The sequence below is a fragment of the Pagrus pagrus genome, assembly GCF_965226575.1.
Source record: "Pagrus pagrus genome assembly, chromosome: 15".
NCBI classification, from domain to species: Eukaryota; Metazoa; Chordata; class Actinopteri; order Spariformes; family Sparidae; genus Pagrus; species Pagrus pagrus.
Genome location: NC_140199.1, coordinates 20,841,913 through 20,865,160, shown reverse-complemented (window position 1 = coordinate 20,865,160; position 23,248 = coordinate 20,841,913). Strand labels below are relative to the sequence as shown.

Sequence of the window (23,248 nt, the reverse complement as noted above, 5' to 3'; positions counted from 1 at the left end):
TGACCTAAAGTCACCCTTTGTGCATAATGCCTAGAGCAATTGGATCGAAATGGGCACATTTTGGGGATGATGCAAGATCATAACTCGGATTATTAAAGTTCATTCTCGAGTTCTGAGTTCCTCATTTATTTACTCTTTTAGCTTATGCACTCGTGAGCTTGGAAATGGTTAGGTATCACCACATAAACTGTATGAACAGAAATGGAAACTTGGGGCAACTGCCCTAAAACCACCAGGGGCCCCCAGAGGCCCACAGTATCAACTAACATGTGAACAGCCTTATGGTTTACCTGTTTTAAGAAGAAGTCAAGTCAGGTCAGTTTTATTTATACAGCCCAAAATCACAATCACATTGCTTCAGTGGGCTTTACAATCTGAACAGTGAACAACATCCTCTGTCCTAAAAAAAAAAAAAGAGGAAAAAAAAGCCTTGTAGAAGGGGGGAAGTAAATGGAAGAAACTTTAGCAAGAGCCACAGAGGAGGGGTCCCTCTCCAAGATCTACAGACAAGCAATAGATTCAGAAGAAGAAGATGAAATACTTTATTAATTTATTAATTAGAGAAATTATTTCACTATTTAAAAAAAAAAAAATTGCACACACAGGTCTGAAATACACAAACTTATACACAGGCCAAATACACATGCATTAATGTATGGAGGATGTCAGAGGTGATCTGAGCAGTAAGGGGTTTGGTGCCTTGCTCAGGGGTGCCTCTGCAGTGCCCAGGAGAAGCCCAATCCTGAAGAGATGCCCTGCTTCAAAATCAATTTCAAGACGATCATTTCAGCTGACATTGTGTGCATACTGAGTTCATTGCAAAATCGATTTGTGCATTTGTCATGTTATGTTACATCAGGAATATTGATTCACAGATGGTCAAAAATAGGGGGGATACGGGGCCGGCAGCTATTTATTTATTTTATTTTTTGCCCCCGGGTCCCCCTGGCAGGTTAATCTGTCAACTAGTTGCATTCACTCTTAAAAATCCTCATTCATCATGCAGTAGACAGGGTGTTGCTGGGCCCCCTGACATCATGTCACATTGAGCCCCCTGTACTGTAGTGCTGTTTGCAACATAGTGCTGTCCAATAGTGAAGTGCCATCTGAAATTATTCTCCCACTGGCAACAACAAAGTAGGTTGTCATGAATAATTAGTAAACCCTCCAGTGATCTGAACTGGTAATTTGAAGAGGATTTACATTTCCCACTGCTCTATAGAACAAGTGATTTACAGTATGACAATTCGTCATTTCAGTCAAGAGGCAAGCATATGATAACTGATTCACCGTGACTGTACTCTGAGGATAAAAAACAAGCTCTGCACAGCTATGACCGTAGATGACCTATCCGGGTTGCCGTAGTAATGCAAGACTGTGGCACTCCTCCTCAATGAACGTTGGAAAGATGGCGACGGCATACGCACAAGCGAGAGTCAACTGTACCGGCGGATAGAAAGTGCTCTAAAGAGACACAAAACCGTCTCTCTTGCAAGGATTTAACGGTGCAAAGTCTGTCTGATACCGCTGCGACATGGTTTAGTCCATGCACGGCTAGGACCGAGAAGCCGCTACTTTGCTATGGAGCCTCCGGATCGTAACAAGCCCAGCAGGTATGCGAAGCTGTTGAACAGACACTACACCATCAGGACCTCGCACTTGCCAAATAGGGAGCTGAACGTGACACTGCAGCGGGCTCTATGGGAGCGCTTGCGCATCCCTTAGAAATCGACTTCCTGCCAAATAGTGCTACGCGTGCAGTTACTGCATTTGCAACACACAAGAGTTGCAAACTTTTTCGAGCAACGTTTTCAGGCGCACTTCGCTGCAGATATTAGCCGCTCGTCTGATTCTCGGTCGCTAGAAAGAGAGGCAAAATGCTCGCCCCATGCTGAGGTAACATTACGAGCGGTTATTCACCGCTGTAACAGTGCAACATGTCAGGGAGCGAGCTAGCTAACATCCACTGTTAGCTGTCGCTTGTCACTTTATTGTTCAGCCGCAAGTTCACTTACAGAAACTGACCGAGCTGAAGCTGGATACGTGTTGCGACGTGGGTTCGTAAAGTCAACTTGAAGGTGTATTGTTTATTATTTCATGGTGCCAGTCCATGCATTTCCTCATAACACCGAAGCACTAACTTCGGCAGGCTTTAGCTAGCATGTTGCTCCACTGTTATTGTTAATCCTGCAGCTAGACTTGGCGCTCGTGTTGTTGTTGTCTCGCTCTCCCCTGCTGAATCATGACACGGACTCGCAGTTTATGCATTTTTTAGGTCATTTTTATCTCACGTAGATGTCTGTAAGTCGGTGTACAGTGTGTTGCAAATGTATTCGCAGTGCTCGGATGTCGAGGTTGCCGGACGACAACTTGCGTTTGTGCAGTCTCGCAGGGGAATGCACACATTCACGCACACACGAGATGTTTTTTCTCATACGTGCGCATCTCCTAATCGAAATTCCGCAGTGTTTGCCCCTGACCGCCGGCAGACAGACCCTCAGGAATCTGCTGTTATGTCTCCCCCCCTCCTCTCATGCAGTCGTGTGTCTGCAGAGAAGAGAGAGGCATTTAACACGCAGGATCAGCTCTGTCATCTGCCATGATCCTGTTTTTTTGTTTAGCAAGTAGCTTGTTTTTTTCCTTTACAGTGTCGGCTTTCAGTCATGATTGAGCACCAGCGAGTTGTTATTCTCTTGTGGCCACTCAGTCCGAAGTGGACACACAAACAGCTCGCGTGATTGTGCAATACTGGCCCTGTTACTGTAATTGCAGCCTGGCATTGTTACGTAGAGAAAAAAAACACAGAGCCATTAACTGAGGTGTTTCACTGTCGCATATTTTTCAGTTTTACATCCATCTTTGAGGTGAAAGGCATGCATGCATTGGCTCTGCTGTACAGTCTGTTTTACTTACCTGCAGTAATGGGATTAGAACAGAACATAGGTCACTTGGACCATCGTAAACAATAAAGGTTACATGGCCAAAGTTGCATAGTTTGCAGGAACAAAACATACATTCATTGCTCAGACTAAAACAGGCCTCACAACATGCAACTGTGAGTCATCTTTTCTTCTTCGTATCTAGGAGATCCTTCTATCCACCTCGACGAGTGTATATAGGTTACCCATAAATGTGAGGCTAGTTCAAACTCTTCTGATTGCTTGGCAGAGGGCTGCCGTCACTGTTCTCGCAAGTACAGTGGTGCTTTGTCAATAATATCTTGTTCTCAGAGTGAGTGTATGAAGACAGTGCGGCTCACAAGCATTCCATAGATTTCAGGATGTGGTGTACTGTGAGCGGTGGATGGCTGCCTGGAGCCCCGGACACGCTCACGGGGCAGAACTCATTAATGCCTGCATTTGCCAGGAGCGCAGGCTGCAGAATACAGATGGACCATCCTGTAGCGTTTCCTATCCGCATCCTGTCTCTGCCCGCACCTGCTTTAGAGAAATGAGTGCTGCTCTCACATTCTGTCACTCTCATCTGTCATTTCCTCTTAAACAATAGGATCTTTGTAACTACTAACACTTATGAGGTTACCAATAAGCTGCGATAAGATGAATGACAAGGAAGGAGAGGAAAGATTGTGTAGTTATGCAGAATAACGCGTTTGTCGGTTTGATTTGACATTTATGACGTGCACAGTTTCAAGAAATTGAAACTGACAAATCTGTTGCTTTTGGCTCTCTGTAGTTTCAGATTGAATTTTCAAGGTGGAGCAGACTTCTGCCTGCACTGCATTTATGATGCAAGTGGCATTAGGTAAAAAACATGTCATTACGCCATTTACCTCATGCTGCAGCCCGCAGTCTGCAGGCACAGTCTACATTTAGATACATTTATCATGTGACTTGTAGTTAATGGCATGAGCTTTCACTGGTACAGTAAGGTCTACATCTTTTCTTAGACTGAGGATGTTCTCTGGTGTCAAGCAGTTTGTTATGCCATGTATAAAAGCACAGCAGTGTTCTAGTGATGCATTGACTCTCTCATTTTTACGACTTGAAGTGGCTGTTTGCAGCATTTTTGCAGGAGCAAACTCCTCTGTTTTGCATGTACAGTATGCTGTGCACAGTTGTAGGAGAGGCTGGGAGGTCCACTCTTGGCAGTGTCACACTGTTCCAGCCAAGGGTGGGGTCAAGTACGTCGTGTACATTGTTTGTGAATTCTGTCCGGCCCCGGCACAAATTCTGCATCAGCTCTGCCTGTTTATCAGTGATTAACAGCAGGTCAGTGATGCATACACAAGCTACACTTCCATTTTGATTTGCGGTTCATGTGCACAAATAGGTTGTCTATTCTTACTGCCTCTCCAGTTAACCCTGCGCTGAAATAAGTGGCTAGCAGACACGTCCTTTTTACAGTGGGAGGTCATCAAAATCTGGATTTAGCTTATCGAGCATCAGTTATGCCAGCGTGACCTAATTGGTGGAGAGTATGCTCTTACAAAACCCCGGCCACATTCTCCTCCTTTTCCTCTCTCTCGAAAAAAAATCCCCTTTAGTTTGGGCATTGTGAGCAAGTGTGCTCACTAACCAGCTGTGTGCTATTCAGCTGTGGGCCTCACGGGCCACGTGTCACAACTATACAATAGAGTGCCCCTTCCTGGTACAATGGTGAGGATGGTCGGTGTCAAAGGTCAGGCCCCCCTGACTCTGGCAGCCCTCGGTATCACTGCTTCAGTCGCTCTACAGAAAAGACTCTCGATTTTGTGCTGTTTATTATGCACTGAGTGTTTCTGCCTAGGGGCTCTAGCATTCCACCGGCCTTTATTGGAGCCCCAATGAGCCATCAGATGAGCCATTGAGACCAGCCAGACACCATCTGCAGTGATAATTCACCGGCAGCAGCCAGGCAGGGACAGCTTGAAGACCATAGTGCAGCTATGGTTAACTGCAGGGCATGCTGGCCAGTAACTTTCTCTGTGCGGCCTGCGCGTAGGTTTAGGAAAAAAGCAAAGAATTCAGAAGAGGAATTTGCTCGGTCTTTACTGCTGCAGCACAATCTGTGCTCCAAGTGTCTCATGGCAACCAAACAAACAACCGGCGGCAATGGCGTCATTGGTTCCGCTGTCATTCCTGAGTGATTTAGTCATGCTGTTGTGCGTAGAGAAGTGTCTTTTTTAAACTTAGTCGCGTTCCCTCTCACATGCATGGACTATTTTTGTCCTCAGACTTAACACACACGTGCACATTTTGGAATGTTTACAAATGCTCACGATCTGATCTTACCCATGATGGATGCAGTGGGAGCTTTTACCGTGCGTTTACTCTTTCTCTTTGTTTCCTGCTACCTATTTCAATTTTTGTGTTGCAGAAGCACAAGAATTTGCCTGTTGTTGTTGTACTAAATGCCTTATTGTGACACACGAGATCGCTTACTGTGCCTTTTTGTGCCTGCATACTGAAAAGATCACTGTCGTGTCGTGCTCCTGCAGAACAGGCCCCCTCACAATTTCCCGTACAATACACTCATAAAGGCACCAGTGTTCTTTCATGCGAGAGTTATTCTGTAATTTCAAGACTGCTGTGGTACACATGGCTTTGCTGTTCACGTTAATCTTGCAGTATGTTTCATTCATGAAGTCTTGATTGCATGTGGAGTCGAATAAAGTTGCAGGATTTGCAGCAGGTGTCTGTCTGCCCTGCACGTACTTCCACAGCTGCTCCCAGGGGACTCGGTGTGTGTGCACAGAGACTGCAGTGGGGCAGATGGGCAATAGAAGTCTGGACTTTCTCCCTGTGTGGCTCTCTGAAAAGCTTAAGCAAGCGGTTTCCCGATTACTCCCCTTAACACTCACACACACTTCCCTCCCCCCCGAGTGTGTGCCCCTTTCAACACCGCCTGCACAGACGCTAACAGGCGCGTGTTGGGGAATGCCTTTCAGTCAGATGATCGATGGAGAGACACATGGTGACGAGCATATAGAACGCCCGTTTCATGGCCCTCCTCTTCTCTCTTTGTTTTTGTTGGCCGGGTCAGACCTTCCAACCTTTCTCTCTAATCCTATTAAAAACCCCTCAGAAAGGCATTAGGGAATAAAGCTCAGCCTCTGACATTGTAATCTGAAAAGGCGTGCTGCCTTCACTCTCCGTTTTCTTTTTCTTTTTTTCCTCGGGGAAGTGTTTCAAGTGATTATAGTGTTTCCTTTCTGCAGAACTAGACGCAGCATACTCTGCAACGACTATCTATTATCTGCAATATTGAAGTCAGAATGTTGTTAAGCAGCATCATTATTTGTAACTGCAATCGCACAAAGTGACGTGCTGATTTGCATTAGCACTGTGTTTGCACATCTACACAATGTGGGTGAGTGAATCAGTGTTCCACGAAATCTTGCAGTACAGATGATGACTTAGCAGACAGATTTAATGAGGGTTACTATTTCTCCCTCTCTGGTTCAGCCATGTTTACCTAGACCATGAGCGGGTGCCAGTAGGGAACCCACAGCTTATTATCCTGCGTCTGGAGGGCTGTGGTCGTGCACAGAGCATTGCCGCTGCACATTTGGGAGGCAGCCAGTCAGGCTCCAAAGGACAGACAACTCGTCAGTCTGCTGTAGGTAGCAGCAGACATTCAGTCTAGTTGCAGTTTAGCAACCTGTTTGCTGTGGCATTAGAGGAGATTTGGTGCACTCCCTGTTATGGGTACAAACAACCCTGCACTGTTTGACCTTGCACACACATTTCTTACGTATGACTGTGATATGACTGAAATTAGTATCCTAATGACATGCCAGAGATTTGGCCTGCCATTAACATCACTTTCATTAGAAAAATGCTGATGTTGATAATTTGTCTTGACTGTTTTTGCTGCAATGTCATTAAATGTCAACAGGCAGGCCAAGCGGGCGGAAGATGCATCCCAGCAGAACTCTGAGGTGGGTGAATCCTGGGACTCTCCCAGCGAGGAAGAGGAAGGTCTGTATGGCACATCACCTCCTTATAACCCCCGTCAGATGAAACGCATGTCTGGCAAGCATCAAAGGAACAGCCAGGGGAGGAATGCTGGTCGATCTCCCAACAAGGGTAAGTTAATGAAACTATTTATAAATGGAAATCACTAAAATCACATTGCCTTTTTTACATGCATTGCAGTAACTTGTGTTTATGTATTTTCTGTGTTAATTTCAGCAGACCTTAGCCCGTCTGGCCTGAGAGAGAGTCCCAGGCCAGCGGAGACTCCTGAGGAGCACAGCTATAAGCAGGGCAAGAAGCAGAGGGCCACACTGCGCTCCACGGAGAGAGACCAAAAGAAGACCTTCGACAACTTCATGCTGGATCCACTCTCAAAGTCGAGCCCTTTTGGTGCCCTCAACATGGATCCCAGGAAGCATTACTTGAGCTTGGGCTGCAGCACTTGCAAACTTCCTGTGACTATGCCCCATATGGCCCGGACCCACCGCCAGACCTCCAGGACGGACTGTCCTGCCGACCGCCTCAAGTTTTTTGAGACTTTGCGGCTGCTGCTCAAGCTCACGTCTATGTCCTCCAAGAGGAAGGAGAAGGAGCAGAGAGGCCTGGAGAACATGGCCTTCATGGGTCACAACAACGAGGTCATCTGGTTGGAGCTGCAGGCTTGGCATGCAAAACGCTCCACAGGTGACCAGGACCTTTTTCTTTTCACCGCCCGCCAGGCCATCCCTGACATCATCAATGAGGTGCTGCACTTTAAGGTCAACTATGCCAGCCTGAGAGGGGCCCTGTGTTCTCAAGCAATCGAAGGGGACTATCATAATGTCCCAGATTTAGTCTGTGGAGAGGACAGGGAGCCTGCTGTAGCAGAGACCAACCACTGTGGAGTAGATCCCTGGGGGTTTAGTGCCTCGCCCTCATCAGCAATGAATGCAGCAGAGCCTCTGGGCTCTGGCGCTGACTGCAGGGAGCACCTTCAGCGCCAGCGGCTGGCATTTGAACAGGTCAAGCGTGTTATGGAGTTACTAGAGTCGGTGGAAGCTTTGTACCCCTCTTTGCAGGCCCTGCAGAAGGATTATGAAAAGTATGCAGCACGAGACTTCCAGGGCAGGGTGCAGGCACTCTGTCTGTGGCTCAATATCACCCAGGACCTCAACCAGAAGCTGCGTGTCATGGCCACTGTGCTGGGCCTCCATGATCTATCCCGTATCGGGTGGCCTGTCTTTGAGATCCCTTCACCTCGCTGCTCCCGTGGCAATGAAGAAGAGGAGAATGAGGAAGATGAGGAGAATGACTCGACAGCAACTTTTACAGCTGACAGTGAAGGAGAGGAGAGGGACGTTGAGGAGGAGGATGGCGGATTGGGACATGTAGCAGAGGAAGAGTTGTCTCCCTCCCTGACTCCTAAGTTTGCTCGAATGTTTTCAGAAGATGAGTTTCTCCCAACTGCTAATGCAGTAAGTACAGAAGTGATTGCAGGAGGGGGAGTATTCTGCCCCACAGCCATCTACAGACCATTTGTGGATAAAGCTCTGAAACAGATGGGACTGCGTAAACTGATCCTCAGACTGCACAAACTGATGGACCGCTCACTACAGAGGTCCAGAGCAGCGCTGCTCCGCCACACTCCTGCACTGGAGGTAGGACTATCGTTCATACCTTTTCCTTTACCTTCACACTTAATGAGTACAATAATTGATCTGATATGATCTTGCATTAACACTGAAATAAAATGGTCGTAGTGGCATTATTACAGCTTAGTCAGGATGTGATCATATATCTGTATGTAGCAAATGTGCTCTGGTGTCCTGTGGAGATAAAAACTATGTACTAGTACATAAGGAGACTTCTCAGTAGACTTGTGCCCTCTCTCTCTCTCTCTCTCTCTCTCTCTCTCTCTCTCTCTCTCTTTTTCTCTCTCTCTCTCTCACACACTCACACACACACAACGTTTCCCTCTAAAACATGTTTTATTATTGATTAATATAAGATTTATAACACAAATACATAAAAATATTAAGGATCAAACAAGTGCAGCCTATTCAATAGTGCTGGATTTATTAATGAATTTACAGATTAATCAGTTAAGTGACAGTTAAGTAAGTTAAACGATTTTGATAAATGAGTAATCTTCTGATTTTGGACTGTTGGTCAGTGAAAACAAGCAGTCATCTACGTGACATTGTGACGACAATTTCACTGTTTTCTGACATTTTATTGACTAAATAATAATAAAAAAAATCAAATCAATCAATAATTGAAGTTCATGTTGGTCGAAACCCTACATCGCAGCTATGTCACAGATTCCGATATATTTAGGAGAATACCACAACAAAAAATGATATAAACAAAATTAATCGCTAACTATTTGATAATCAATTATTCGTTCCAGTTATTTTTCAAGAGATAATGTCAAACATGTGATGTGTGCTTTTCTTTGTCATTTATGATGGTAATGGAGTCTTTGGGTTTTGGACTGTTGAGTGGAGAAAATAAGCTATTTTAATTTGGGCTCTGCTAAATTGTAACAAGCATTTTCCCCATTTTTGGGGGGACATTCTATAGACAAACTGATTACTTGGTTTATTAATAGATAATTGGCAGATTAATTGATAATAATAATTAATTGAAGCCCTATAAATAACTTACTTCTGTTGGACCTTTCAGGTTTATTTATATATATATAAAAAAAAAAAAAAAATGTGATAAAGCTTGAAGCATGCTGTGGTGCTTGAAAGTAAAACTAAATGCACAATTTTCCACTCAGTTTATAGGAAAAAAGGGCCTACTGTAGAATATGAGGTAAATTTGTATTAAAAGCAAAATTCACATTGTTAATGGTCACTGAAATGTCACACAGAAATTTAAGGATTTAAAAGTTTCTTTATCACATACAGTTTTAATATGTGTTGTCAAATGCAATTTTATGTTTTCCATTAAATTTTTTCTATTGAATACATGTCGTATTCCAGTTAAAATAGTTGTATGGTGTGGTTTACTGATTCAGAGCAGTCACATCTGCAGTCTGGAACTGTCTTCCAGACTGATGTCAGAAGGAGAGCGAAAGCAGTCAAAAAGCTAACTGTAATGTTTGCAGTGCTAGTGCTAGTAATTTAATTAGTCCCTGGAGGCTATGAACAACAGAGGATGTGTTGACACATGGAGAAAGCAAATACAAGAAAAAATGAGCAGTAAAGAGGAGAGGATTGTTATTGAGTTTATTGCGATGGATAATCAGCTCGTCTGCGTGTTTCTGACCTTTGATCAAAACGTGGAGGCCCACAGACACTACAGTGCTCTTGCAAGTGTTGCACTTCTTGGACTGCTGATTTGCTGAACGTGATGGAGGAGACGCATGTTGTCGCTGTACAACATTGGTAACAGAAGCATGTCTTTGCTCAATACTGGGGCTGTTTCTGTGTAGTGTACGCTATGCAGTGCAATCCAACAGGGATGCATCTTTGCAGAATCTTTGCAGGTGCAGTCTCTGTGGATCAAGCAATGAAAACACAGTTTGAAGAAGAAGGAGAAGATGTACTTTATTAATCCCTTTACAGAAAAACTCAGTGTTTTTGTGTCAATTGTCAAATATCATTTATTAAATGGCAAAATAAAATAAAAAACAGCTTTGAATTGATCATGAATGAAAGTATTCAGACACTTAATATAACACTGTATTATTCCACTGGTTAGCAATGGTTTTGGATATGCTAAATTAACTTCACTGGACCTATTTCCCACCTGCAGTTTGCAGACTTCCCAGACCCCATGCTGTACAGTGATTACCTGCCAGAGCTGTCGCGCCATGAGTCCTGCGGTGGTCCGGCCCATCCTGAGCTCGAGGCAGACCAGGTTTCCTGGGAGGATTTGCTGCACATGGACCTCCCATCCTTCCGGCCGGCGTTCCTCGTGCTCTGCAGAGTCCTTCTTAACGTCATTCACGAATGCCTTAAACTGCGACTTGAACAGAGGCCTGCTGGAGAGCCTTCACTGCTCAGCATCAAACAGGCAAGCAGCAAGTGAAACTTTCACTTTAGCCTCGAAATTGAGAGTTTTTAAGTGACTCTTACATGCTGCATTCCTAACTAAATGCTGTTTTACTTCTAACATAATCTTAGTTATGTTGCATGCTTATGTTGTTTGTGCCCTGCAGTTGGTGCGCGAGTGTAAAGAGGTTCTTAAAGGCGGTCTCCTGATGAAGCAGTATTATCAGTTCATGCTGAGAGGCGTGGTGACTGATGATCAGGGCTTGCAGACAAATGCCAATATCGACGAGTTTGAAGAGGACCTTCACAAGATGCTGGTGGTAAGACTCATCTTGAGTGTATAATTGTTGCAGTCAGTCTATGCATTATTGAAATTCAAGTTGAACGTTAAGGATCCTATGGTTACCCCAACATCTGTCACTGTTTTTGTAGGTCTACTTTGACTACATGCACAGTTGGATCCAGATGTTGCAGCAGCTGCCTCAGGCCTCTCACAGCTTAAAGAACCTATTAGAAGAGGAGTGGAACTTCATCAAGGTCATCACTCCTTACATCCGAGGAGGGGAGGCCCAGTCTGGGAAGCTTTTCTGGTCAGTCCCCTACCTGAAAACGAAACTGATATAAATGTTTGTGGATTGATTTGTGGACTGATCTCTTAATCCTAAATCTCAACCTATCCTTTAAGAGTCTTTCAAATAATTTATATAAAAATGAGGATTGTTCTGCTCTTTGCAGTGACATTGCTGGGATGCTGCTTAAATCCACTGGAGAGTTCCTCGATGCCGGCCTGCAGAAGAGCGGTAATGAATTCTGGGAAAGTGCAGATGACAGCACCGCCTCAGATGAGATCAGGTAAGAGTGATAACTTGACTATCAGATTTCTGTTTCAGTCACTGTTCATATATTTTGTCCCATTTGATGTTTTTGGTTTTTTTTAACTTTGAAACTTTTGATTCTTGAAAGGCGGTCGGTTATCGAGACAAGTCGATCACTTAAAGAGCTGTTTCACGAGGCCAGGGAGCGGGCGTCCAAGGCTCTGGGCTTTGCCAAGATGCTTCGCAAGGTGAGAGACAGCAGTGAAGAATTGTCATTCCCTTGAAACAGAAAGTCAAAACAATACTGACTTTGGAGTCTGTCTGTGACCCTGTTTTCTCTGCTCACCAAAGAACTGGGACTGTGTGTTCTGACACACACTTTGTTTGCTTCTCTGTCTGCAGGACTTGGAGGTTGCTGCAGATTTCAGTATCACTAATGGGGTGACTTGTCTCCTGGAGGCACTGAAGAAGAGAAACCATGTCAAGGTGCGTTTGCTTTTTTCTGCGTATATTTATCTTTGTCTTCAGTTCTCAGGTCATTTACGCACCTGTTTAACCTCCTTCTCTTATACCCAGGTTCAAATTCCAGGTTTGGAGGAGCTGCAAGTGTTTGTCCCCTGTGGTTTGAAGGATCAGCGGCCTCTCATCCTGCAGCTCCTCAACGCTGCTGCTGGCAAAGACTGCTCCAAAGAGCCTGATGAAATTGCAGAGGACGAGGCCTACCTGCTCATGAGTAAACACGGAGCTGGGGACTCCGCCACTGACTCTGACTGGGCTCAGTGGGAGGGAGAGCTGCTCAAACTGGTCCCCCAGATGGAAGCTGTTGACACTTTAAGGGCCATGAAGGTACCGGACATATTTTCAATGATCTTAACAAGTCCCTCAGTGGTCCATGTGCTTTCACTAAGGTTTATAAGCCTTGAACAGGGCTTATTTGAACTGTTTCCAAGTAAACGGGTTCCTTAATTGAAAGTGGTTGAAAAGTGCTTGGATTTTACCCTTAAAGCTATACAAACTGTTTTTTTTCAGGTGGAGAACATGCTCTTGATTGTGATGCAGTCAGCTCACCTGGTGGCCCAGCGAAAGGCCTTTCAGCAGTCCATGGAGGACGTGCTCACTCTCAGCCGGGAGCAAACATCTAGTCAGCCTCTCATCGCGAGTGCCCTGGAAGAGCTCAAGGTACTTACGTAACCACACGCTGACGATCTCTAACCTGGTAAACCCCATGTTTATTTGGTGTTACTGTAAAGACAGGTGCATGTGGGTGTCCTACTTTCAGATTTGTTTTCCACTGCAGCTGCTGTCATTCACCCTAAATTTCTGCTCTATTATAGTTACCTAATAAAGACACTCTGCTACTATTAGTCCAGATTTTAGAGGTGGTTCTCAAAAGGGAAGTCATTACACTTTCATATCTGTTGCATTCAGAGTCGCAATACCACATGTCTCACTTAATCAGTTTTTTGTTCGAATGCTTTTACTGATTGCTTTGAATTTGGGATTTTAGAAAATCAGAAAATGATAGTAAAACTCTTCTTCCTCATTCTTCTCTCCTATCACAGGATGAGGCACTGCAGCTATGCATTAAGATCAGCACTGCCATTGACCGAGTCGAGTACATGTTCACCACGGAGTTTGAGGCGGAGGTGGAGGAGTCGGAGTCGGCCACTCTGCATCAGTACTACAGGGAGGCGATGATACAGGGCTACAATTTTGCCTTTGAGGTAACGCATGCTGTAGATGCTACACAGCCTCTATCCCTGCTTCTTCTCTGATTTTTACTGGTCAGAGCTTATGACATAAGAGTCACATGTCCACTTCTGTAGCATTGAGTTTTGGGTTATATTTTGCGGAGTGAAAATAAATGTACATAAGTGTACTTATTGTGAAATCTGCAGATGAGGGGAGGTTGAGTTGAGGCGGTAATCTAAATGTCCTCCTGTTTGCTGCTTTGTGTTATTTTCAGTACCACAAGGAGGTGGTGCGCCTGATGTCTGGGGAGTTCAGGCAGAGGATCGGGGAGCGCTACATAGCTTTTGCCCGCAAATGGATGACCTATGTCCTGACCAAATGTGAGAGTGGCAGGGGCACCAAGCCTAGGTAAGGCTTTACTTTTTATCAGTTGAGCACTTGTATACATTTTTAAGTAATTTGTTTGTCTTTTTTCCCCTCTGGTTGGGTGCAGAGTCTGCTAGCTAGTGTGATGTTCCAGCATTTAAAAGTTAGAGTATGTGGCTCAGAGATGCTTTAGCCAGGCCCTCTGGTGGGGCATTAACCTCATTAACTAATAAGCACTCCTACTGAGGCAATTAATCTTGGGTAAAAAGTAAACAATGTTCCCCGTCAGCTTAAACAAACTGCAGGCTGTTAAAAACATAAAACATCTCTCTCGGTCTAAGTTCATAGTAGTTAATTATGTTTTCTTTGTGTGATAAATTCCTTATTTGGCCTTCTGTTTGCTACAACTATTATAGAAGTGATCTATTATTTGGAACCAGTTATATTAATCTTCTGTGGAAGAGACACAGCGTTGAAATACGTGTATTTCTGCCCTCTTTGTCAAGAGCTTTCGTTGTGACCAATAACAAGCTACCATGGCAACGTTGTACTCTGATAATAGACTGAAGCCTTTAGGTTATTTCATGGAATACAACTGAAATAGTAGCATGACATTTTGGAGACATGACAGAGACCTTTTTTTTCTATAAATATGACAAATGTGCAAACAAAAATAGGCACATATCAGTGAGCATGAGCTGAGTTGTTTTGTTTATAAGATCTAAAACTGTGCTGCTCGTACGGAGAACACAAAGAGCCACTTAGACCATGTCCTTTGTCCTATATGATGGTATTATTATGATTATATGATGTTGTCTAATATTTGTACCTTAATGATGGCTGTTATTTTTTTAAAATAAAGCTGCACCTTTTATTCTGTTCAAACACAAAAGAATGAAACGAACAGCATGAGAAAGGTTTAGGACACCCTGATTAACCGATTAAGTGTTTCACCTCCAGGTGGGCGACTCAGGGTTTTGATTTTCTTCAGGCTATCGAACCTGCCTTTATATCAGCGCTGCCCGAGGATGACTTCCTGGTAAAACATCCTTTTATTCTTCTCTTTGTTGCTGTTGACAAATTGCACAACAACCATGCTTGAAAAATAATGTATTTACTATCTATTGACTTTGAATTTACGTGTCTCTGCAGAATTTACAAGCTTTGATGAATGAATGTATCGGACATGTGATTGGAAAACCTCACAGCCCAGTCACCGGCCTGTACATTGGTAAGATGCTCGTTGTGATCCGAACTGTTGGTGACTTCCTCATCTGGAGTTCAGAATTTAATTCGGTGTTTACATTCTTTTGTAAGTTTATAACCTGGGTGTCACAGGGACACAAAGCAGGCACATAGTCATTGATATAACAAATCAGTTCCATTGCAACAGCAGAGATGGACCTTACGTTTGTTAGTCTGAGTAACCTTTCTGATTACTCAGACTCCTTTAAGCAGGGCAAGTGTGAAAGTCTGCTACTATGACTGTGAAGTCGGATGTTACTGAAGAAGAGCATGTTTGCTCAGCAAACACTTCTGATTAAATAAGAACAGAAAAAACAAAACAAAAATAGGCAATCATAGAGTTCAGACATCTGCCAAGGCCAGTAGTCTACTCCTCTATGACAGCAGACACATGAAATAACTGCCACGCAAACAGCAGGATACATATCACCAAAGCAGACAACATGGGATTGTATAAGAACTATAACTTCACAGCGGCTGCAACCACAAACCTCAAAGAGAGCTGCACAGAATTAAGTTGTTTAGTGATGAAGGTGCTCACCCGCTCCACAATGAACTATTGTTGACTTGCATTACTGTAGGTGCAACGAAGACGTAGTCAACCACACATTGCTCATACTACCAACATTACAGTCTCTTGTGCCTTGCTGTACTCATGCTGAGCGGGTTAGTTGCTCGAAGACACAATGATTGTGATTGGCTGCACCAGTGGAACACACATTGCATTGATTTGTTGTTGATGATGATGATGATGATTTATTTTAAGACAATTGGAGAATAGGGCTGCCTTAACCTTGTGATATGGAGTTATTTTATTTCTACAATTGGCGATTGTTTTTGTCACTATTGAACTTCACTACCACCCACTGGATTTTAAGAGATATGGCATTTATTCTGCCAAGGCCAAATGCCCAACTGGAAATGTTAATAAAAGTAAAAATAATTTCCGTTTCTGTTACCTGTTCTTCCTGTATTCCTGTTCTTCCTTGGCCCATGCTACTACCTTCCATCCTTGGATCCATCCTTGTAGTTTTTCCATATAATAATCCTGCTAATAAACAGACAAAACCAACCGAAAACATAGCTTTCTTGCTGGAGGTAATACGGTCTCCCTTCTGCAATTTAGAGAGTCACTTCACCGATTTTACACATCAAGGTTAGTTTTTTTCCTTGTGATTAGTCTTCTCAGCCTGTGAAAACCGTTGTATTATGCTGCTCTGTGGGAGCTTTGTGAAGACTCAGAAAATGACCCCAATCACATCACTATGACATCTAGAGGGTTATCTCATCTTGGGCTTAGAGTTGACACATTTATAATAGAACTCCCTTACGGACTGGAAGTGTGGATATTTTTTTTTACACATACTAGGGACTAAAAGTCTGGATATTTTGGCTGTTGGATCTATGTTGACCATTCTTTTATTAAATTCATCTATTTATGGAGGTGCCATACAAATCAGTGGAGTACCCCTTTAAAGAAATACAAAAGTAGTGTAGTGTAGTGCAGACAAATAATGCCCGAAAACGTGACCACCAGATGTGGCCGAAAAATAATTTCTTGATGTGCAAACTAAGAGTCAGTTTGATCTTAGAACAGCTGTGCAGAGAACTAAATGTTGCAACACAACACAGTGGCTGGCCACTGTATGTGGTTGTAAACATGAGTACTTCACCACTTCAGAGCAGAATGAATGTTACTTTTGTGATGTTGCTTCATTGTAGATTTCCTCCAAAACGACAAACACCTTTTGTTGGTGGCATGATTAAATCAAGCTTTTGGTATTTTTCTTTTCAGCTCCCCGAAATGGTCCTCGTCCTGTAAAGGTCCCTCGCTGCCATAGTGACCCACCAAACCCCAACCTGTTCATCCCTAATGCTGAAGGGTTCAGGTAGGTGATAGTTGAAGTTTTGACAGAAACCTGTGTGCCTAATGTGTTTTACTGTCAGTACTCTTTCCTGCATGGCTCATTACCTTTGCTTTGTATGCCTCCTGGTGTTTCTGCTCTGTAGTTGTTCAGCTTGTGTGTGATGTTGGATTCCGTGTGTGTGTGTGTGTGTGTGTGTGTGTGTGTGTGTGTGTGTGTGTGTGTGTGTGTGTGTGTGTGTGTGTGTGTGTGTGTGTGTGTGTGTGTGTGTGTGTGTGTGTGTGTGTGTGTGTGTGTGTGTGTGTGTGTGTGTGTGAACGCTGAGTGTGTTTCAGTTTTGAAATGTATATAGTGTCTGAGAGTGAGCGTGTTCGTCTGTCCCTCAACCAGCCACCCAGTCCACACCCTTAAACATGATCTATTCACATCCCACACAAAGCCACCTTTCCTCCCAAGGCAGAGCTCCTCAGTTTGTTTTTTCACCACACAGCTCTCGAAGTCTCCCCTGCGACCTGCGGAACCAGCTGTTCCCCAACGGCCCTCGGCCCGTCCCTCAGGGCCCAGGGGAACACAGCCACACCAAAGCACCCAGCAGCAGCCCCAGTGACGTCAGGTAGCCATGTCCCCATGTCCCAAAGTCACCTGGTAGAAATCGCTAACAAAACACAGCCTCAGATACAAAAACAACAGCCCTCTCAATAGAAAAGCACGCTTATAGAGAGATATATTTTCTCTTCTTCTTTTTTTTGTAGCTTTGACTCATAAGTTTGATTTGTAGATTGCTGATTTCCTGCTTTAAGCCCTCTGATTGCATCTAAAGAAACACTGTTAGACAGATATTGGATTGACTTCTATATCCACAAAGTCGGCCTCCTGAGTTTAAATTTTGTACGTGAAGTTTAGATCTTTGGAAAACAGATCATTTCTAATGCGTTGAGGCTGTGTTTACCACATGGCTGTTCTAGAATCTAGACCGGCTACAGCTTCAATGAAGATGCTTCTAAATCAAATGCATGGCATCGATGCAGGCTACAGAAAGCCCTAAAAGTGTTAGAGCTTTTACAAGCCCTGCTAAATGTCACCAAATAAGAAAAAACGGCCTTACACAATCCTGGTCAAGGGAAGAGACTGTGATTGTTGTGCATGGTGTGAAAATGGAAAAAAACACACTCTACCTCATTGAAAGAGTGAGCTATGATACTGCGCTTTTTAATGCTATTAGTCTTGCTTTGATGCTGGTGATTCACTGCCATTAGATTTTTGGCTTGTGTTTTTGTGTGTGCTTTTGAAGTCAGAACATGCCCTCTGGAGATCTAACATTCAAGTGTGTTTGAGCTGTTTAATGATGCTGGTGCATGCTGAACTGCTAATGGGTTTCAAAAGGCATACTGAGAATCTTTGTTTCTCCTGAAAGTTCAGATGATTTTATCAGAATTGTTTGTATGTGATGGGCTGGATTATTCATGTTCTTTACAGTAATTATGTCATTTTCAAGACTGGCAACATTTTTATCTCATATTTAAGATGTTTTCGATTGCTTTGCAAGTCTGGATGCTCTTAGGAAGGAATGCCCGTTAAGGGCACATTTAAGTGCATTATATTTTATCAAGAATATATTATTAAAAATAAATTGTAGTCCTGGCAGAAGGGATCACACTCTGTTGATCTTAAATTTGGCCATTGACAAAGAAACCCCCCCCAGACTGAACCCCACCATCTGAATCAGAAGTGTTGGACTCGACATTGTTGCATCAGTTTCTTCCGTGTCCTCGCAGGGGATCCAGTTTCCACGAGAATGACCGCCTGTCGTCAGTTGCAGCAGAGTTGCATTTCAAATCTCTGAGTCGCCACTCCAGCCCCACGGAGGACAGAGAAGGTGGGCACAGTCGCTGATTGGTCTGCATGCCTTGATCCACATTGTGCGTATTAACTGTACTGATTGGGTGACTTTTCTCTTGTGATTTCGTCCTCCAGAGCCCTCCTATCCTAAGGGAGACCCTAACAGCGCTGCACGGCGAAGCTGGGAGCTCCGCACCTTTATAAGCCAGTCCAAGGGTGAGACTGTCGGGTGATGAGGCGTGTTGGATCTATTAAAATATGCAATCAGTAGTGTTGTTTTAAATAAATCCTGTTTCCTGTCTCAGACACAGCAGCCAGGCAAAGCCCCATGGAGGCCGTCCGTCGCTCCATTCGCAAGTTTGAGGACAAGCGCTACGCTGTGATGAAGCAGCGCAACATCATCGGCCAAGTGTGCCACACACCCAAGTCTTATGACAACGTCATGCACGTTGGGCTCAGGAAGGTGACCTTCAAGTGGCAGAGGGGCAACAAGATAGGTATGACTGCACGCTGACGGCTTTTGTTTGGATGTGGGTTATGTAACGCACATGCAGGCAGTGATGTTATTTTTTTTGTGTATGATAACAGGTGAGGGCCAGTATGGGAAGGTGTACACCTGCATCAATGTCGACACTGGAGAGCTAATGGCCATGAAGGAGGTATGTGCTCCAGAGGTATCAGTTACTGTAGGTAGTTATCAAAATAACTAAAAGGTCTGCAGGTAGAGGTAACACATTCTTTCTTGCTGTTGAATCAGATCCGATTCCAGCCCAACGATCACAAAACAATCAAGGAGACTGCAGATGAACTGAAAATATTCGAAGGCATTAAACACCCGAACTTGGTGCGATACTTTGGAGTCGAGCTCCATCGGGTAAGAGAAATATGTTTATGTCAGTTCAGGCATCATGTGGCGCTTACTGAAGCAGCTTGGTATAAATCTCCATGCGCTCCACCTGTAGGAGGAGATGTACATCTTCATGGAGTACTGTGATGAGGGCACTCTGGAGGAGGTGTCCAGACTGGGGCTGCAGGAACATGTCATCAGGCTCTACAGTAAACAGATCACTACAGCCATCAACGTCCTCCATGAACACGGCATCGTCCACCGGGATATCAAGGGTCAGTGCCACATGCTCTTTGTCGCATTTTTCAGAGTTTTTATCCTTATTAAAAGTGCAGAAAAGTCTTTACATGCTGTTGATTCTCTCTTTTTTATTTTTGATCATATCAGGAGCCAACATCTTTTTGACGTCGTCAGGCCTGATCAAGCTGGGTGACTTTGGCTGTTCAGTCAAGTTGAGGAACAACACTCACACCATGCCAGGGGAGGTGAACAGCACACTGGGAACAGCTGGTAAGAAATGATCTCCTGTGCCTCCACCAGGGGTCACTGTGGCTCGACATTTCAACTTTTTCCCTTTCACAAATAGGCCTCCACCCACATGCTGTGACTTATTACAAAAGTATGCTATATTAGTTTAGTGTGATATTATTTGTATGCAGTTGACTTTACAATCTTTATTTTATGTATTTGTTTTGTATGTGTTTATATCAAACATATTTCCCATTGGTCTCATGTGATGACGCAAAAATATATTTCTTGAACCTGCAAGCATCCCATATTGTCGTATTATTACCTATAATTGCATAACAAATCTGAGTGTTTTAATTTAAATTTGTTGTCTTTATCAGCATACATGGCACCTGAAGTCATCACCAGAGCAAAGGGTGAAGGTCATGGACGAGCAGCGGACATCTGGAGTTTGGGCTGCGTTCTCATTGAGATGGTGACTGGAAAGGTAAGGAGTGACAGAGAAGAAAAAATTAACAATTACATTAAGTAGACTTATCATTTGTCTTAAATCAAGCAGGTTTAAATAAAGAAGGTGGTTGTGAGACACTGTTCTGTCAGTAAATTGCTGACTAACTGCTGCTTCTAGATAAGTGAAATAATAGTGGTTATTTGGGTTTTTTTTAAACTGCTGTTAGAAAAATATAGAAAGAAACACCACTCATCCAGCATCAGACGAACTAAAATTTAAAAATCTAAAGATTTTTGCACACATTTGAGTGTGTATGTGCTGTTTCCAGTCACTTTAAGATTGATGGCTTTAAGTTACAACACCTGACACTATTTACGCGTGTCAAAGGCCATTTTCTTGCCCATATTGTGGTTGATTCATTTCCCTTTCTTTCCACTTCAGAAAATTCAGTCCACCAAAAACAGAAGTAAAACCCACATGTAAATCATTTTCTGTTCTCACTTTTATCTTACCTTGCAGAGGCCCTGGCACGAGTATGAGCACAACTTCCAGATCATGTACAAAGTGGGAATGGGCCATAAACCCCCCATCCCGGAGAAGCTGAGCACAGAGGGGAAGGACTACCTGGGCCACTGTTTGGAGAGTGAACCCAAACGCCGCTGGACAGCTAGCATGCTGCTAGACCACCCGTTTGTCAAGGTAAGATGCTGCTACGGCTAAAACCCTTTGAAATCACATGAAAGCATCCAACAAGCTCCCATATTACAGCTGCTGTCTTTGGTCTGTTTCAGGTTTGTACGGACGAAGAGTGAATGGACCTCCTCTGTGGCTTTCAGGTTTACAAATTAAAGCACTACTGTACATGCTGTCGGCAAAAGAAAAAGAACTGTGGACGGGGAGAATAGAAGAAGTTATGGCTGAAGGCACATGGAGTTAAACTGAGGAACTAATACAATATCATTTCAGAGGACAACTGGACCTATGAAGTATAGGGTTTTTGTGTCTTTATGTACCCATGGACTGGGGGTGGAGGGGCCGGGGTGGGACTGTACATACTGTAAGAATAGGATTGGCTTTAATTCTTGTATAAACAATATTGTAAAGTTAAAGTAACTATTGCCACATGTGTTGTTCTCACTGGTGAAGAGACCTCTGAAAAGGCATTGAGGATTTTTTTTTTTTAAACAAATGGGAGGGCGTGGGTGGGGGGAAGAAATCTATGGCACTTTTAAACTGTTTACCCAAGGGGCAGTTGAGTAGAGGAGGGAAGAACCAGTTGCCCTTTGAGGCTGAAAAAAGGTGTGGTAAGCCTCACTGAATGGACTGGTTTATGAAACGAACACCATCCAAATATTACATGAATTTATGACTTGTCATTTTGCAAGCGTGGGCACTAGGAAGGATTTTTTAAAATTGTATTTTTCTTTGCCTTTGCTGAGGAGTTAAATGTCAAGTTGGAGCAATGTTCAAGTCTACTGGTTGCCGGTTGAAGAGCTGTTCATGTGACCGGAGTGTAGCCAAAACTGAGAGGAGAAACGGGGCCTGCTCTCCCTCCCTGCTGCTGAACATCCACACAACCAGACACTGACACACACCACAACTTCTGGTCCTCTGCTGCTCTTACAGTGTTTGCTATGTACAAACAATATTAATAAACCAATCGTTTTTTTAATGAAATGTCTATTTTCTTCCACTTTCTTTGACGTCTTGAGCTCCTGAAGCAACAAAAAATGCACGTGTTAAGAAATGCAACTGTTATTCTGTTGTAGGACGGCAGCCAAGAAAGTCTGTTTTGCTAAAAAGGTAGTTTGACTGCGTTTGCTTCATTCCGAGGGATTAATAATTTCATCAACCAGTCCAGCAGGAAAACGTCACCCAACCCCCACTGACTAACCTATCGTATGTGTGGCAGATAGTAAGAACAATACTTGTGTTACTGACACAGTAGCCCAGTCTGATGTTGATCCAGCAGGCCAGCTGCTTACTGACCAGCCACAGAGGTGAAGTACAGAGCAACAGGTTGATAACGAGGCCGCTGAGTCATTATGAGCTGGCACGAGAACTTGGATTTCGGCAGCTGCAGGAGGCCGAGTGTTCAGCAAAGAGTAAAAATGTCATGTTAAATATGCACTAAAATAAACAAGAAATTTTTATTTTGGGCATTTCCTTTCCACTTGAAGACATGTAATGAATGCAGAAATACCATGACAACATTGTATTTCCATGCATAGGACATGGAAACACAATGTTTAGTAGTGTTGTGCAATGTCTCCCATTAAAGCAATAAGAAAACAACCACCTTGTCGGGGCACACACACCTTGCAAGTGTAATATGGCTCAGCTCTGCTCTGTCAAACAGGCCTATCAGCTCGTGCTACTGTTGTCTCAGGGTGTGACCTTACAGCACCCAGCCCTCTCCTGACATCCAGATGAACTTTGATTGGATTTTCTCATTTCATATTCTGAACGGGACTGTCAAGTTGGAGTGTGACTAAACCAACAGGGCAGCTGACCTTTTCAGTGATATATGGCCACTGCATCACCAACTATTAATAGCTCAACTCCCAACTATGCTGTGGTTTTGTGAGAGCGTTTCCTAAAAGTCAAGGTAATATCAGTTTACATATTCCTTGGAAAACCACACTCCCTTACTGAAGAATAGAGGTATAATATTCTGCTGTTACCATCACTCCTGCTTTTGTACTGGTGACTCACTGCCATTAGATTTCTGGTGTTTGTGTGCTTTTGAAATCAGTACAT

At 43.7% G+C, this 23,248-nt stretch overlaps 1 protein-coding gene across 5 annotated transcripts; it reads left to right on the top strand.

The window, feature by feature from the left end:
• Positions 1–1,390: 1,390 nt before the first annotated feature.
• map3k4 (mitogen-activated protein kinase kinase kinase 4) lies at positions 1,391–22,169 on the top strand. 5 transcript variants are annotated; one of them, XM_084375751.1, is made up of 27 exons: positions 1,391–1,613; positions 6,838–7,028; positions 7,137–8,554; positions 10,662–10,922; positions 11,068–11,220; positions 11,333–11,490; positions 11,636–11,752; positions 11,864–11,963; positions 12,118–12,201; positions 12,292–12,561; positions 12,745–12,894; positions 13,278–13,439; positions 13,682–13,815; positions 14,734–14,812; positions 14,926–15,004; positions 16,814–16,907; positions 17,374–17,496; positions 18,659–18,759; positions 18,858–18,938; positions 19,028–19,219; positions 19,311–19,381; positions 19,480–19,596; positions 19,685–19,844; positions 19,957–20,079; positions 20,418–20,524; positions 21,008–21,187; positions 21,280–22,169. In XM_084375751.1, exons 1-27 carry the CDS (start codon positions 1,582–1,584, stop codon positions 21,298–21,300), a joined length of 4,758 nt encoding a protein of 1,585 aa, XP_084231877.1. In that variant the 5' UTR covers positions 1,391–1,581; the 3' UTR covers positions 21,301–22,169. The 5 variants fall into 5 exon arrangements, with proteins under 5 accessions (XP_084231877.1, XP_084231876.1, XP_084231879.1 ...); XM_084375750.1 differs by having other exon boundaries at positions 7,134–8,554; XM_084375752.1 differs by lacking the exon at positions 1,391–1,613 and adding an exon at positions 1,771–1,896 and having other exon boundaries at positions 7,134–8,554.
• The last annotated feature ends 1,079 nt before the right edge of the window (positions 22,170–23,248 follow it).

Excerpts from the sequence above, each read along its gene's own strand:
- map3k4 (XM_084375750.1), top strand. The coding sequence starts at position 1,582 with ATGGAGCCTCCGGATCGTAACAAGCCCAGCAG. Across the intron at positions 11,491-11,635 it reads CAGTCTGGGAAGCTTTTCTG|TGACATTGCTGGGATGCTGC; the intron begins GTCAGTCCCCTA and ends TGCTCTTTGCAG. Across the intron at positions 19,382-19,479 it reads AGCTAATGGCCATGAAGGAG|ATCCGATTCCAGCCCAACGA; the intron begins GTATGTGCTCCA and ends CTGTTGAATCAG.